This window comes from Rhea americana, unplaced genomic scaffold (assembly GCF_003343005.1).
Source record: "Rhea americana isolate MKP2758 unplaced genomic scaffold, rheAme1 scaffold_0, whole genome shotgun sequence".
Lineage (NCBI taxonomy): Eukaryota > Metazoa > Chordata > Aves > Rheiformes > Rheidae > Rhea > Rhea americana.
The window spans coordinates 16,758,932-16,774,121 of NW_028185037.1; the positions used below are offsets into that span (position 1 = coordinate 16,758,932).

The following is a 15,190-nucleotide window of genomic DNA, read 5'->3' on the forward strand; positions in this document are numbered from 1 at the left end:
GACAGCAGAGTTTTATTGTTCTAGATTCTTTCTCCTATGAAAACCTATAGTTTGTGTGCATTCGTTGCAGAAGCTTGAAGTCCCTGTCATTATGTCAGTCTGTCTGACTGTACCCCATCTGCAGACTAGGCCCTTGCACAGGCAATATTTCGTATCTGATTTACCAGCTGGGGCTGTACAAACATCGCTTTTAGCACAGCACAGGTCAAGTAGACTAGAAATAGCATTAGTTATAAAATGATTTGGTAGGCAATAGCATACTCACACATTATCATCATTTTGATGCATGGAAAGATGAAATCCATGCTGTCCTAGCTAAACTGGCATATAAGGAGATATTTTAAGAAGCAGATGATAAAAGCTTGGAGTCACAAGATAGTAGTTTTTGATTACCCACAGGATTTATGTTTAATTTTGTCTCCACAGTAGCAAAGACCCAAGATAAAAAATAGGGCTCAGTGTTTCTGAAGTTAATAGCTGCAGGTCTCTTTTTTTACCTGAATCCAGGTAATATTGGTTCATCATTGCTTTTCTACCTCCCATTCCCTGGTTTTCTGAAGAGTGCCTCCCTGGTCTCTAATAATCTGGCCTGGCATTAATTTGGCACTATTAACTTTTACTTTTTCTTATGTTTCTTTTACCCTTTATTCTCTTTACAAAAGGATTGGCATAAAGGCCAAAAGGCAATGACAGACATGATACGGTAAAGCTTCTGAAATATGTTACCACATGTGCTCCAACTCTATCCAAATCCGTTACCTTTGATAGCATGTTGTTACAAAAAAATAATACAGAAGGTATTTGAAAATATCAGTTATTTATCAAAAGATGAATTAATCATAGAATCGGTAAGGTTGGAAGGGACCTCTGGGGATCATCTAGTCCTACCCCCTGCTCAAGCAGAGTCACCTACAGCATGGTGGACAGGGTTGCATCCAGGCAGGCCTTGAAGATCTCCAGAGAAGGAGACTCCACCACCTCTCTGGGCAACCTGTGCCAGGGCTCCGTCACTCTCACAGGGAAGAAATTCCCCCTCACGSTCAGGCAGAACTTCCTGTGCTTCAATTTTTGACCATTGCCTCTTGTCCTGTCACACGGGACAACTGAAAAGAGTTTGTCCCCGTCCCCTTGACACCCTCCCTTCAGGTACTTGTACACATTGATMAGATCCCCCCTCAGGCTTCTCTTCCCCAGGCTGAAGAGGCCCAGCTCTCVCAGCYGTTCCTCACAGGGCAGGTGCTCCAGCCCTCTGATCATCTTTATAGCCCTGTGCTGGGATTGCCAAAAATTTTTAACATCAGTTTACTATCAAAGTGCTTGTCTACATAGCACCTTATTGATGCAATGGACTGAGGCTACAGGGACTGCTTTGCATGACTGCTTGCAGTCACCAAGAAGAATGGCCTCATCCATACTTTGACAGGGACCCAAATAAAGCTAAAATTAATTGTATTTTTAAGGAAGAACACTGACAATTCTATTTTTTTTCCCCACAGGAACATATATAATGGTGGCCATAAGTTGGTATACAGTAGTTTGTTGCTGAAGAGCTGAGGAAAATATATTTGAGGAGAAGGAAAAATGAAAATCGTTAGTGAACTGGTATAGCAATATACAGAAATAACTACTCTGCCTTTAAGCTGCCTACAAAARGCAAGAGACACGCTTATTTTGAAATGCTTGGGATCTAATTGTCCACAATCTCTGTCCTGTCTTACAGTATCCTGTGCCAGCTTGTATTTTAGTTTGTTCCTGCTAGGCCACAATCCTGAGTTCTGCATTCCATTCCGTAATACCTACTTTGGTTAAAACTGATACAGGCTTTCCAAATCCAAGTCAGCTCTGGTGCTGCTGTCCTTATATAAACAGTCTCACTGACTTTAGGAAGTGCCACATCTGGTGCAACACCGTCTGGCACACTGGATGAGTAAGATGTATTTTTCATCACAGGCTTTAGTAAGTCTGAGAAGTGATCAAATGCCTGCACACAGTTCTAAAATGCTTTGTTCTCAGGATGAACATCCTCTTCTTACAGGCTAACTCAAAGGATTTCCAGGTTGCATCTGCAGCTATGCAGCTGCCTTTACATCTCAGAAGTTGAACTGCACTCATCCAGGGAACTGAAGAACAAAGCTGTTTTATCCGTATTATGAGRGATACCAATCTGTGCATGACTCCATTTTTTTTTTCTTCTTATCTTTTCAAAGTAAAAAGAGAAATAGGGGAGCCAGCAATGGGATGGCCAGTTCCATTACAAAGAAATAGCGGTCTTGCTTTATGGTCCTGAGCTGCTCCAAGGCTTAGAATGATTGATAAGCAGAGATTGGAGACTGAAGGTGAGTCTTGACTGAAGAAAAAAAATAGCAAAGAGAAGAATCTACAAATGTTTTCCAGGTACTCTGGACTGATACATGTTGTTGCTGCTTCACTCATTCAGTGGAGTGGTACCAAATCAGAGCAGCTCAGCACCTAGCCCTACTTTTCTGTTTAAACTTTGAAAGAATAGGACTTGCTTTASCTGTTACTGAAAACATGCTTTCTCTAGGCTAAAGTGTAGTGGTTGTTTAACAGCTTGCATTCTTTAGCAACTGTCATCAAACAATAAAAAATATTTCATCCAAATGAAATCAAAGAGGAGTTTTAGACAGCAAAGTGGAATAATTCACAGTGGAAGCTTGCAAGAGTCCCCTAGCTAAACTTTTTTAAATAGAAGTTCCAAGGAACCTTTCTGGCATGCTTGAGCTCTATTTCCCAATAGAGAGTTGTGAAACTAMAATGTATGAAATCCTACAATCCCTACAGTGCATGAAATCCTTCAGCTTTTTCAACTTAAACATATACTTACCAATTATTCTTTCTTTCCAATTATTTCCTGGAAAAAAATCATAGCATATATTTTTATATGTTCTGATTAAGACCACACTGTGCTATAATCAGTGTATCTGTAACTGTAGATTCTTGTTTGCCAGATGCATTTACACTCTACGACTACTTGTTTGAGCAGGTGACTTCTCACCTGTGACAAGAACAAAAGAAGTGGCCTCTGTACACCAGTGACAAAAACCTCTCACAGTGTATTTGTTTTCCTTTGGTGAACAACAGCTTCATTTATGACTGAAGACAAAGCTATTGAGGAAATCAGAAAGCTTTACTTTGGAGCCTGAGTTTGCAATATGCTAGCAACACCATCCAAACTTGGTGCCATTGATTTTACTGGGATTAATGACATAGCAACAAAGTGAAACATACTATCCTTGAGTATTTAAGGTGTAGTGTTTAATGATAAGACCCCTGAATATTGAAAATCTGAGACTCGTTGCAATATGGCTTTCCAGCTTTTGCTTTGTCATTTCTAACTTCCAAAATACTGAATTTAAATTTTAAGAAGTCTGCCAGATTTGACCTGTTGCCCTCAGGATACATCAAACTCTTGAACCCTGTCTCAGTTTCAGAAACATTAGCCACGTCCTTTTGAGCTTCTCTTTCACAACACAAAAAATCAGATAACCCCAAATGGATTTAGTCTCTTCAAAATTTTAAATGTTTACACACTCAGARGAGTTTTATGCTGAGTAGAAAGTCAAAGGAATGACAATTCATAAATCCAACACCTACATACATGCTTGCAGCACAGAGGTCTATATACGAGCTGCTCTAGAGATACAYTTCAGACTTCATTACTGTGTAAGTATTTTTCTCTAGAAGGCTTTAGAAGCTGTAGTTCCTAAGCAAAGCTTTGAAATAAAGCAGCTGGAGCAGCAACATCATCACCTTTGTTCAACTCAGACTGATTTAATATTACTTTCCGTGACATTTACCAGACTACAGTATAAGCCAAGGCCAAAGCTCTGCTCTAAAACTAATAGTGTGTTGGGTTAGTTGGGCCAAGTCATATCAGTTCTGTAGTCCCTGAATGTGGCCTGGAGATGTCCTTGGAGATGGGGCTAGCAACTTTTACTGCTTCTGCTTTTTCCAGTCCAACAAAAAAGGCACAGCTTAGTGGCCTGAGAACAGACCACTGCAAGGCTCAAACGCATACCTCTTGATTCAAAATAAGATACTAGCCCTGGTCTACCTTTGCTTGTCTATGTTATGGCAATTAGGCTTATCTTTCTTTTTTGCTAATACATATCTGCTATTTCAAATTATAAAAAGGTAGCTTTTCAACATGAGCAGGAAATTTATATGAATACCAGTAAGTCAGAGGAAAAGCTAAATCCTTTATCAGTAACTTCAGACCACGCCTTTTATTTTATGATATAAAAACAGCAGAAAGAATCTCTCCCTGCTCTTTTTAACATAAAATTCCTCTAGCCATTGCATGACATTAGTGCTACTTACCCAAACTTAGTTTTGAAAGATGTGACAAGAGTGATGAAAGACGACACAGCAGTATCTTCCGACAGAACTGTGAAGTTTAAATGCAAAAATCTGTAACTGATTGAAGAAAATGCATTCTTTCCCCTATGCCCACATTTTGCTCTTAGCAGCATCAGTAAGAGCTGTAGATATATATCTAAGGACAGAGTTTGATCCTCAGATGTGTCTTGGTAAAGTATTGTGTTAAGTATAAAGAAAGTCCATACTTACAAATCAACATTATCAGCAACAAAGTCATAGACAATCCTCCGAGAAAATATCTGAGAACAAAACAATACCCATAAAATTTAGAAAATGAAATGGATGTATATTTGATTGATATAGGTGAAGACTGAGTAGAAAGAGGAGAGATATTTCTTGCAGATGAACCACCTGAACTGGAATTTGAAACTTTAAAATATCTAGGCTMTTGAGGATAAACTCCTAGAACTAAATATCTTTTGCCTTTGTTTGCATGGACTCCCAAGTGCAAATATATTTTTACAATAAGACGTATCGAGCTTTGCAAATGTGACCGTWAATTTATGCTTTATTCACCAGGTGAAATGGAGTAAGTGTTAATATAAATAGCAATAAAAAAAGAAATAAAAATTACCTTGCACATACTGAAATGATTAAACACACGATCAGTACAGCCATTTGAGAGAGGATATTTCGCACTGTATGAGATTCTAAAATAAAAAGAAGCAGATAAAGAAAATAATTCTCATGAATTTTCACGAAAGTAAACATGTAACAGGAAGTACTTGCAAGACATTACCTTCAGCCTGTGAGGCCAGGCTCAGCTTCACTTTAAGAGAAATTCACCTATGGTTATTCAAAGTGAAAACCTAATTTTCATACTCTCAGTGAATCTTGGGAGTCCTTTTCCACTATGATCACAGAAAGACCATACCCTCCAATGCTCTCATAAGATAAGCCTTTCTGAATAACTGCATTTTTTTTAGGTTTTGTCCCCATGCCCTTTCCTCCATTTTACTCCTCATTCTGCTTTTTTGTTTTTCCATTTTATTACTGAAAATCGGAGAGGAAAAAATGTGAGTGGAGTGGAGTAAACAAATGAATATCCATTTTAAGATTTTATTATTTTTAAGCTGTTATTTAAAATTTGTATTTCTTGAAATACATTCTGCTCTGCATGAATGCTCTGTATGAATACATATCAGGATAAGAACTTAACGTACCTGTGCTGCTCAAGGTATCTTCACTGTCATCTATCATAAACTGGGGGCAAGATAGTGAAGCAGAGAATGGTTTCCCAGACTGAATTAACTCCTTGTCTTTGGTGAGAGAGGCTCCGTTAGCTGATGGAGCTTGCCTTTGTGATACATGACCATTACATTCAGAAGAAAAATCTGAATCACCTACAAAAAGTGCATATGTAACTTAGCACRCACAAAAGAAGGGCTTTGACAATTTGTGCTAAGAAAAAAAAATTACTCAATCATAGGGAGGTTTCCAAATTGTTGGGGTAGAGAATAGGCAGGTTCAATATACCCAGGAGAAAACATGCAAAATAAATACAAAACTGGATAAAATGTAACACGATGAAGTTATAAAAATGGCCAGGTAGAAATAGCAAGTGCCAGTTATTAATCACACTGGGATAAATCTCACTGGTGGTGACTTTGCATTCAAATTCAGTCTAAAAATTCCCATTGGGCATGAATGCCACTAGCTCAATTCACCAATTAAAATTCTGTCCTTCACATACCCCTTTACCTTCACAGCTGAGCAGACATCCCATACAAAAATTATAGAGACAGATACCCACTTCCCACTAAATACACAATATAATGTTTTAGCTAAATTACTTTGTACTTGGCCAGAACTTACCAATATCACCCTGACTGACTTGTAGTTTACTGCATCCATCAGTCCAAGAATCATCTCCATGGGAAGAATCCATATTGCTGAGGACAGTGGTGTTGAGCAATGAATTAGAGGCATTGAGATTGAACAAGCTGGCAAGAGAGCGACGGATTTTCTTCCTCCGCCTGAATACGCTAGGAAGAAAAGAAACATTATCAAGGRACAGAGTTAATCAGTCTTACTGAGCAGGAAACAGACCTCTAATGTGTGCAGAAATTAAATYTGAGATTTTTCCTGATTAAAGCTTCTAGGATCAAACCTGTCTTTCACACCTTTTTTCTTATACCTTATCATCATAACACCTTACTGGGAAAATGAGCTGTAGCTCTTATTTCTAGCTATTAAACACAACTCCAACTAGAACAGCAACTATGTTCTTAACAGTAACATGGCCAAAATTCAAATGACTTTAATCACTGTGCTATTTAAACTAAATTAATTGAGATGTTCCTGTTAAGAAACACTAATAAATAAATAAAGGAAAAATTAAGAAATTATTTTATGCCAAATAAAATGTGGGCAACCACACAGGAATCTCTAGATGAGTCTAGAGATGTGGAGCCACTTCCCAACATTGAATAAAATCTGTGTATAGTTCACTTACCGAACTAAATTTTCCTTATATGTAACACTTGTTTGTGACGGTGTCAGTGTTATGTTGCCTTCTTCATCAGACAGAAAACTGTCTTCTGTCAAAATGTAATAACCATTAGAAAGCAGCCGAGGGCTTCGGCGATACGTGAAAGGGGAGCCTGTCAAAGGATTTATGGAACACCACTCGTCGCCACTCTCATCATCCAGAAAGGCACAAGCACAACTGAATAAGAGAGACATGAAACCTTCTAATTTAGCAAATATCTAGATAGCGCAAAACCACAATTTAGTAATAATAAATTACATCAACTCGCAATTACTGGTGGCTGGTATTAACATAGATTAAAAAAAAAACATACGGATAATGCTATTACTTCTAGACCTAAGGAGGTTCTCAGTCAACTAGAGTGCATGTACCTCACATTTCCCAGATAGGAGTAGGGCTTCATACCAAGTGGAGCTTTGCATGAATGCATGGAGCCAGCCTGAACTGAGAAATACATGGAGTGCTGCTGTGGCAGTACTGCTGCATACAGGAGTACTGCCAGACCTCCACATCCATGGAGTCACCAAAGCTATTCCAGTTTTGTGCTCCTCTGAGTCATTGTGCATGGTGTAAACCTGAGTGCCTCTGAATCAAGGCAGGATTGATGTGCTCTTTATCCTCTTGCTATACACAATGAAGAGTTAAAGGTACATGACTTTTAATTCTCACAGCTCCTAGAAACTATGCAGCTATAACTATATGGGATAAAGTCTACATGCAGTGACAACTACATCCATCACTGAAACGCAATTAATTTTGAAATGAAACATAGCCCATAAAAATATATTATGTGGTATTTAAAATAGATGTAAGTAGTGACAGAGGTGAAAGAATCTGAAACACTGTAGACTTTTTCTGCAATGGGAATTTTATTTAACTTGGATAGGCACTTATGTTGAGTTTTTTCTCCTTAACTCTGATTTCCAAGTGGGCACACAGTGACATCCATGGAAGTCAGGAAGCCACTGGACTGACTCAGTGGTTGAAACAGKTTTCAGTAGCAGGTTTCAGTACCCCATACGGCACGTCAGAGAGGCATACCACACTTTCAGTGAAGGAGAAGGAAAGTGGAATAGAGATACTACAAAACCTCATAATTGCAAAGCCAGCGCTTCTGAAGCTCCACTGCAGTACTTCTGAGCTTCCATTTAAAGCAGTAATTAAATTACTATCAGCACTACAGTAGTCCTAAGTGACCCAGAAGGGACTTTATGAAATCTCCAACAAAATAAAAATAAGATTAATTAAGTCTAATCTTAYTCCCTACCGTGGAAAACTATGTTTTGAGGCGCTGAGTCTTTGTTCTCCATCAAAAACCCTTGAACCTGCAGAGGCAAAGGCCAAATAACAAGAAGCTGTTACATTTCTCTTGACAGCTCAAACAGTTGACAAGTCTTCACTTACAGATACCTTAAGCAAATAACAAGTATAAAGAAAGTTAAAAAAGGAAAGGAAGGGAGAGATTAAAGGAAAAAAAAGGAGGAGGAAAGAATAGATGAAAGATATAGCATTTACAGTAAATTGTTTAATAGCAGCTCAACAAGGACAACACAGAATCAGAGCTAACCATGACCAAATACTTGTACTCTGCAGAGCATACTACCTTGGCAAAAATAGTTAGGGACACAGGCATGTAACAGTTACAGTAATTTTAATGATACTTTCCCAGAAATCTGGTTCATGCTGGAAATAGTACATGCATTGGCAAGAGTAATATGGTGGAATGGAAGGGCCGCAACTATCATTATAGTATATTCTTCAGATGATATTTGCAGACATGGCCCAACAAGCATAGGGAGAAGGGACAGCGGTAAAGATTTGACAATAATATCGTGGCACGAGAACAGAGAAACAGGATTTGTCTGAATTACCAAAATTCAAGTCTGTCAAGTGCTGCAGACGTTCAGCATCTGACAGAATCAGTCTTAAGAAATGCAAGCAATAGTTGTCCRCCTATATCTGTATTTATACTGAATGATAAAAGATACGATCTTTCTCTATATTACCTTACCTTTCCTGTATCTTTTGATTATTATGCTTACAACACTGTTAGTAAATGAATTAATAAGGATTAATTCACCTGTGAGAGGAGATTGGTCTACGTTTTTTTTTTTTTTTCTAGTATTTAATCAAAATCTGAGACAAAGAAAAGAGACAAAGATCAGTGTTTGCACTTCAGTGATCTTGTTTACCCTCCTTTGGAGTGGGGTTGTCAGTCATAGCCTGGATAGGCAGGCTCAGTTTAGGGATCAGGCAAGGTTGCCAAAGAAGGGAGGTAAAACTCTCCGGGGTATTTTTTGCAGATCACTCTTATTACCTAYTTCCATACATACTGTTTCTCCTGCATTTTGGAAAAGTATTTCACTTTGCTGTGAGATACGTGAGTGCTTCCAAAGGGAAGCACTAGCAAAAACAGTCTGGAGAGAAGAAAACTCATGATGGAGGTGTAATGAGATCAAACAACACTAGTAAAAATCTCACACAGCAAAAAGTAGAAAAAGTGAGAGAGTGCTGTATGTACTTCAAAGACTGACATGTTGTAGACTGATGTTACGCATACAACTAGCTCCTGAAAGAATTCTTCTTATTTTAGGTAAAATCATGTACACAGTTATGATTTTAAATGATGCAAAAATATTATACTCATAAAAGAAATTCATCTGAACTCTAAAAGAAAATACAGCAAGAACTCAACAGGTGGTTAGTAGATTTGGGTATAAACTAAAGGCGGAAAAATCTCAAATTTTGTCAATCATCTCAAGTCCTCACTACATCAGATTTCATCAAAAGCCTAAATAAATGTGCATAAATTTACTTGCTGCTGGTGTTGACACAACATGTGATATCCCATGCATCTTGAAAAGGAGTGTTTCATACACCCTGGGATTACAGAGTATCTGTAAAACAGTTCARAAAGAAAGACAGGTCTACTTTATTTTGTTTGGTTTCTATCAGGATATATAATTCACATTTCTAGTTATACCATCGTCCACTGAATATTCTCCCTTACGTAAAAYCCATACTGATTCCAGGGCAAATGTGTCTGAAAATGAAAGAGCTTCAGCATCAATTAAATTAATTACAATTGTTTAATAATCTGAGGGTAAAACTTCTTCCCAGCTGCTGAAACCCRTAACAATTATACTGCATTCAAATTTCTTAGTTATGATAATACAAAGGAGCAACCATTGAAAAGGAGTAACTTTTGAAAATAGCTCACACATGGATACTGCTTTCATTAGAAAGTATTGACATACATGCAACAAAGTGACAGAACAAACCACAATATTTCCATTGCTAATTTGAATTGTCACAAATTTGCAAGTGAGGAATGTCTTTGCAGGACTTGTGTTTATCTGCTGCCCTCCAGTGAGGTAAAACTTAAGGTAAAAAAGAATACATGTTTATGATACAAAGTGAGAGATCTCATACATATGTAAATATACCAGTGGGAGGTGATGAGTTTCTCTCTTGAAGAACAGTTTATGAGTAGTTGTATTTTGCAGTGCAACATTTTTCTCTGACATAAGCTTACACAGAATTGCTTTTAAACTGCTTTAAGTAATGCTAATGTCAAGCTTCTATAAACAGTCATGTACTTAACAGGCAGTTCAATGGGTTGTTTCTCTGYCCTCTATTGTCAAAATTTTTGGTGTGTACATTAGTGAATAGGATTCTTGAAAATCATAATTAGATTAACATGAACACTGGAGGAAGCAAGTAAATATCATGTTGCAGACAATGCTGCAAAATTCTCTGCTTTAATTTAATATTTGGTTACATTTCTGAGCTATTAATAGTGCGAGAAGATACAGTAACAATATAAGTAAGCCAAAACAAAGTATCTCAACCACCACTGTACAGTTAAGCAATAGAATTATATTCGCAACCCACAAAATGAACATCAGTACAGAACCTTTGAACTAAGGCACAACAGAAAGCCARTGCCTTTAAAAATTTCACTAACAGTAAATCTAAGACAAATGCAGCAATATTTTATGTCAAGAAGTCAAATCAAAACTTAAGGCAAAATACTCCTTATTCTGAAATTTCAGAACACTTGAAAACCCAGAAAATTCAGTCTCATAACATAAAGTCACTGCACAAAATAGTCTATTTTAATCACCTTTCTCTCTAATATCAAATTAATCTTTAAGCCAATGATGCCCCCAATTGGTGGCCAATAATCTCATGTGCATGTTTACATTGTAAATATTTACAGTATTACCTACCAAAATATAGTGCTGACTTAAAATAGTAGAAGCCTAGGCAACCAGTTTCATTCTCTTATACCTTCCAAACATAAGTGTCTACATGAAACATTTTTATTTTTTCATATATATTACTCCTTTTCTGAAGAGTATTCTAGTCTTCCCTCCCTGCAGGTAGCGATAATACCGTTCACAAAAATGCAAAGCTTCCTGGACAGCAGAATGCAAATCAATCCAAAGCTTAGTTCCTCCTTAGCTGACCACTGTATTAAAACATAAATACGTGTAAAATCTTCCAAACCTGGAAAATCCATTTCCCTATCAACAAACGTGTGCAAAAAAGTTTCTCATCAACAATTCTGGGATGTAAGTGCAGGGTGCTCTTTCTGCAGCTTCCTGGAACAGAACAGCACTGGGTCTTCGGAAAGGCAGGTCTATGAAGTCCCTTGTTTCCCTTTGAAAACAGACTGTGCAATCAGAAGCATAGAGGCAGAATGAGGTCATGCTTCCTGTTAAGTAGCCTCATATCAGAAGCATTCATTTTGAAGAGCAAACTGAAGAGCAAGATTAGTCCAATGAACTCTGTTGCAGATTGTTTTGAAGAATGCAAAAACTATAAATAGCAATTCATTATAGTTATGATAYGGAGACCAAAAACTGTACCTTTTCTCATAAAGGAAGGTGACACAGATTTTTGTTTCAGCTTCACTTTTTCATCTCGCTCAGAATACTTTAAAGTGAAATATCCAAATCAGTCCATATACTAGCTAAAATAGTCCATGAGTTTACTTTTAAGACTGAAAAGCTTTGATGTAGCAAAATCATCCAACTACCAAAAAATCCATGMAGTGACAAGATAATTTGCAAAAACACTATTACGCAGAAGCAGCATTTGGTGAGAGTTCAGAATTCATTAAGTTTCATGGTTCAAAAAAAACGAAAAACTATTGCAAATATATATCATAATAAAGAWAAAATTAACATAAAGTTCTTCAGAAGGAGAAAAAATAGGTCAATTGTAATCATATATTTTTGTTCAATTGCATATGTTTCTCACCGTGTAATGTATCAATTAATCGTACCTTCAATACACTTAATACCTTAAATAAAGCCAGTTTTATATGGTCTGAATAAGATGTCCCAGCATCAACATGATTTGACTGTACACATAGAAGTGTACACAATAGAAGCTACACAATAGAAGTGATACTTCATCTTCAGACAAATTGATCAAATAAGCTAGTAGGTGCCTCTCTTGATGTCTAGATGTATCACTGAAAAACAGCAAATAAATCTAACAGCATATAGAGATAAATGTGTGATATAATGACAACTTTCTTTTTGGAGAAAGGAAAAATACCTCCACTAATAACAAATAAATGTAAAATTCTCACTAACAGAAAAGGAAATAAAAATTGACATTAGGCAATTAGGATATTGCAAAAGAGTTCCTGTATGGGAGTCAATCTAAAACGAACAATTAAAAGTCCTTTTGCTCAAAAATGGAAACAGAGGGCTATGTCCATTTTTAACATCCCTTCTTCTCATTTAGTGGAATGAAATGTTCGCATACCAGCGAGGAAATGTAGTCAACAGTATTTCCATGGATGCATGAGCTCTGTCTTAAGACTTCCCAGGCTACCCTTTCTCTGCACAGCAAAACAAAGACAATGGACATACATTCCCAATGGTATTTAAAACTAGGTCACTTACTCTATAGTATTATAGAATATATTCTACATAATAGATAGAAGCTCTGGCTATTATATAAAGCTTTATATATATATATATATATATGTATATATATATATATAAAGCTCCTTTTTTTTTTTTTTTTTTGTGGAAGTATTTTGGCCTTTGACTATAGTCAACTTTGGTTGACTATATAGTTGAAACATACTTTATCTAGCTAATATTCATATATGAAGACCACTGCTCCAATCATTGTTGATGCATAAGCTTTGTGTATTGGTAAATGCACAAAATCTTCTGTGTAAGAAATTACATTCCCTTAGCAGATATTACGTGAAGATGGTTGATATTTTTGTATGGAGCTTCCGGTATAGCAGAGTTTTACAGGTAGGTTCTACTTCACTATTTATACATAGACAAAGATTTAAATACAGCTGGTGTTCAGTCATCACTTCAAAGTGCCTGCTCCACCCCAGGCCTCACTTCTGCCTTAAGATTACAAATTCTAGGAAATTATATATAACAGCAATCTGGCTGTGCAGGAGTTGTATGTCTGTTACATGCATAACATGCTCAGCCCACAAAAGGAAGAAAATGAGAAACTGAAATACAAACTACCACATATCTTTTTACTCTTATATGGAAGCTTCTCTTGTCTCTTCTCTTCACGGTAGAGTACAGTGCATAAACGTGTAGACCTTAGAATTAGTTCTGAGCTTTCTGGCCCATGCACTCTACTTCAATCTGAAGAATAACTTACCTGCAACAATGCCATGTTACACTAGCACAGATGGGAAAAAAGCTGTTTAGAAAGGATCTAAATCAGTCAGGCCTGCAAAATATAATAATACGTATCTGTGCAAAGCCATAGCCAGTCTGTGCCACATCTCCTCGCTCTTTGATATGGTTTCAGAAGGAAATCTGGTAGGTATATAAACTTGATTTAGATGTGGGAAAAAATTGAGAGAAATTTTGTGCAATGTCACATCAATATACAAGAGCAATAGGAAAGCATACTTAGGGAAAAGAAGGGCTTCGATTAGAATCTGCAGCTCCTTTGAAAACTATCTTAGCAAACAAAGAACACAAAAGAAAATGCTGTTACTCCAAATCCATCTGTCAAAGCAGAAGTCTAAGTCCCAAAYAGAAATCGTGGACCCTCTTTGTAAACTTCCTAACAAGAAGACGTGTGAAGAAGACTAACCATCAGTGAACAGGAACAAGTGAAGGAGGAACAAACAACAAAAAACATCTTTGTTGTATTATCTGCCTTAGTTTAATTAAGTATTCCAAAATTTCATGAATTCACACTCTGAAGTGTTAGAAATGGCCAAGAGAGAGCCGGTGGTAAGTATTTTCCTGTTGGCCAAACTGTGTTCTAGCTAAATCTTATTGTAGAAAAATGCAATAGAAACATTGATCCATTGATCATTGGTCTGAATGGGGAATGAATATGAAGGGGGGTACTGGGGAAAGGGCTACATGAATGGCATGTGTTGGCACCTAGACTTGCAGGTCATCAAGATCGCAGCAAGTGTACATGCAGAGTCTCAGGATGTCTAGACTGGGAGGAAAAGGATAGGGARTAAATCTGGTGGGACAGTATGGAGAGATCGACCACTGTCCCTTGGACGGGGTACAAATCCAGCACATGGTCAACAACCTAAGCATTCAGGAGACACTAAGACTCAGTTGCCTACATAGCATGTTTTCTATGTCACTTCAGGCAATACTGGACACACCACCTGGATAGCAGCATCATCTTGGTGCCTGAAAACTGAACAGACTGTGCATGAACAGGTCATGCACATCCCTAGCGCACCCACTAGGTACTCCATGTGGACAGATAAAACCTGAATTATTGTTAAAAAGTTTTCTTGCTACTTTGTAAGTCCCCAAATGAAAATAAATGTTCCACTGGAGGTAGTGATGTATTGTATTTCAGACACTGGCTGATTTTTGTGCCAGTTCTGTGATGTGTTCTACATGGACCGACAGAGGAGGCTCTTGTACTGATGTGCAGTAAAGACTTCTGGCCATCGTGTAATTCTAAAGTACCCTTTTACCTATACTGGCAATGTAGAGTTGGCAAGATTTTGGTACGCTGGTTCATGAGACAACACTGGTTGGTAAAGCACTGATGGTCACAGTCATTTCTACAATAAATCACACTACTGAATGCATCAATGAAGACAGCAGCTAGCAGTGGTACTCTAACAAGGTTCTTCAAAATGCTATTCTTCCATGTGAGTTTACACAGCACCCTCATCAGTCAGACTCTCTGTATGTAAATAACTGCTGTAGATTGACAGTGACTGAGTCACTTTCTGCCTCTGTGCCAGTATTTAAGCAGAGTCTACTTTGTTAAGCTTGCACAGCAGGTCCACAAGCCTTT

The 15,190-nt window shown here is 37.4% G+C and overlaps 1 protein-coding gene across 1 annotated transcript; it reads right to left on the reverse strand.

Annotated features, from left to right (window-relative positions):
* Positions 1-1,080: 1,080 nt before the first annotated feature.
* On the reverse strand, positions 1,081-11,574 carry TMEM71 (transmembrane protein 71). The gene is made up of 10 exons (XM_085319001.1): positions 11,405-11,574; positions 9,708-9,789; positions 8,160-8,217; positions 6,857-7,069; positions 6,217-6,386; positions 5,565-5,744; positions 4,976-5,051; positions 4,591-4,640; positions 4,342-4,408; positions 1,081-2,347 (listed from the first exon to the last, which is right to left on the reverse strand). The coding sequence occupies exons 2-10, from the start codon at positions 9,745-9,747 to the stop codon at positions 2,194-2,196; spliced, it is 1,008 nt and encodes a 335-aa protein (XP_085175127.1). The 5' UTR covers positions 9,748-9,789; positions 11,405-11,574; the 3' UTR covers positions 1,081-2,193.
* Positions 11,575-15,190: the final 3,616 nt, after the last annotated feature.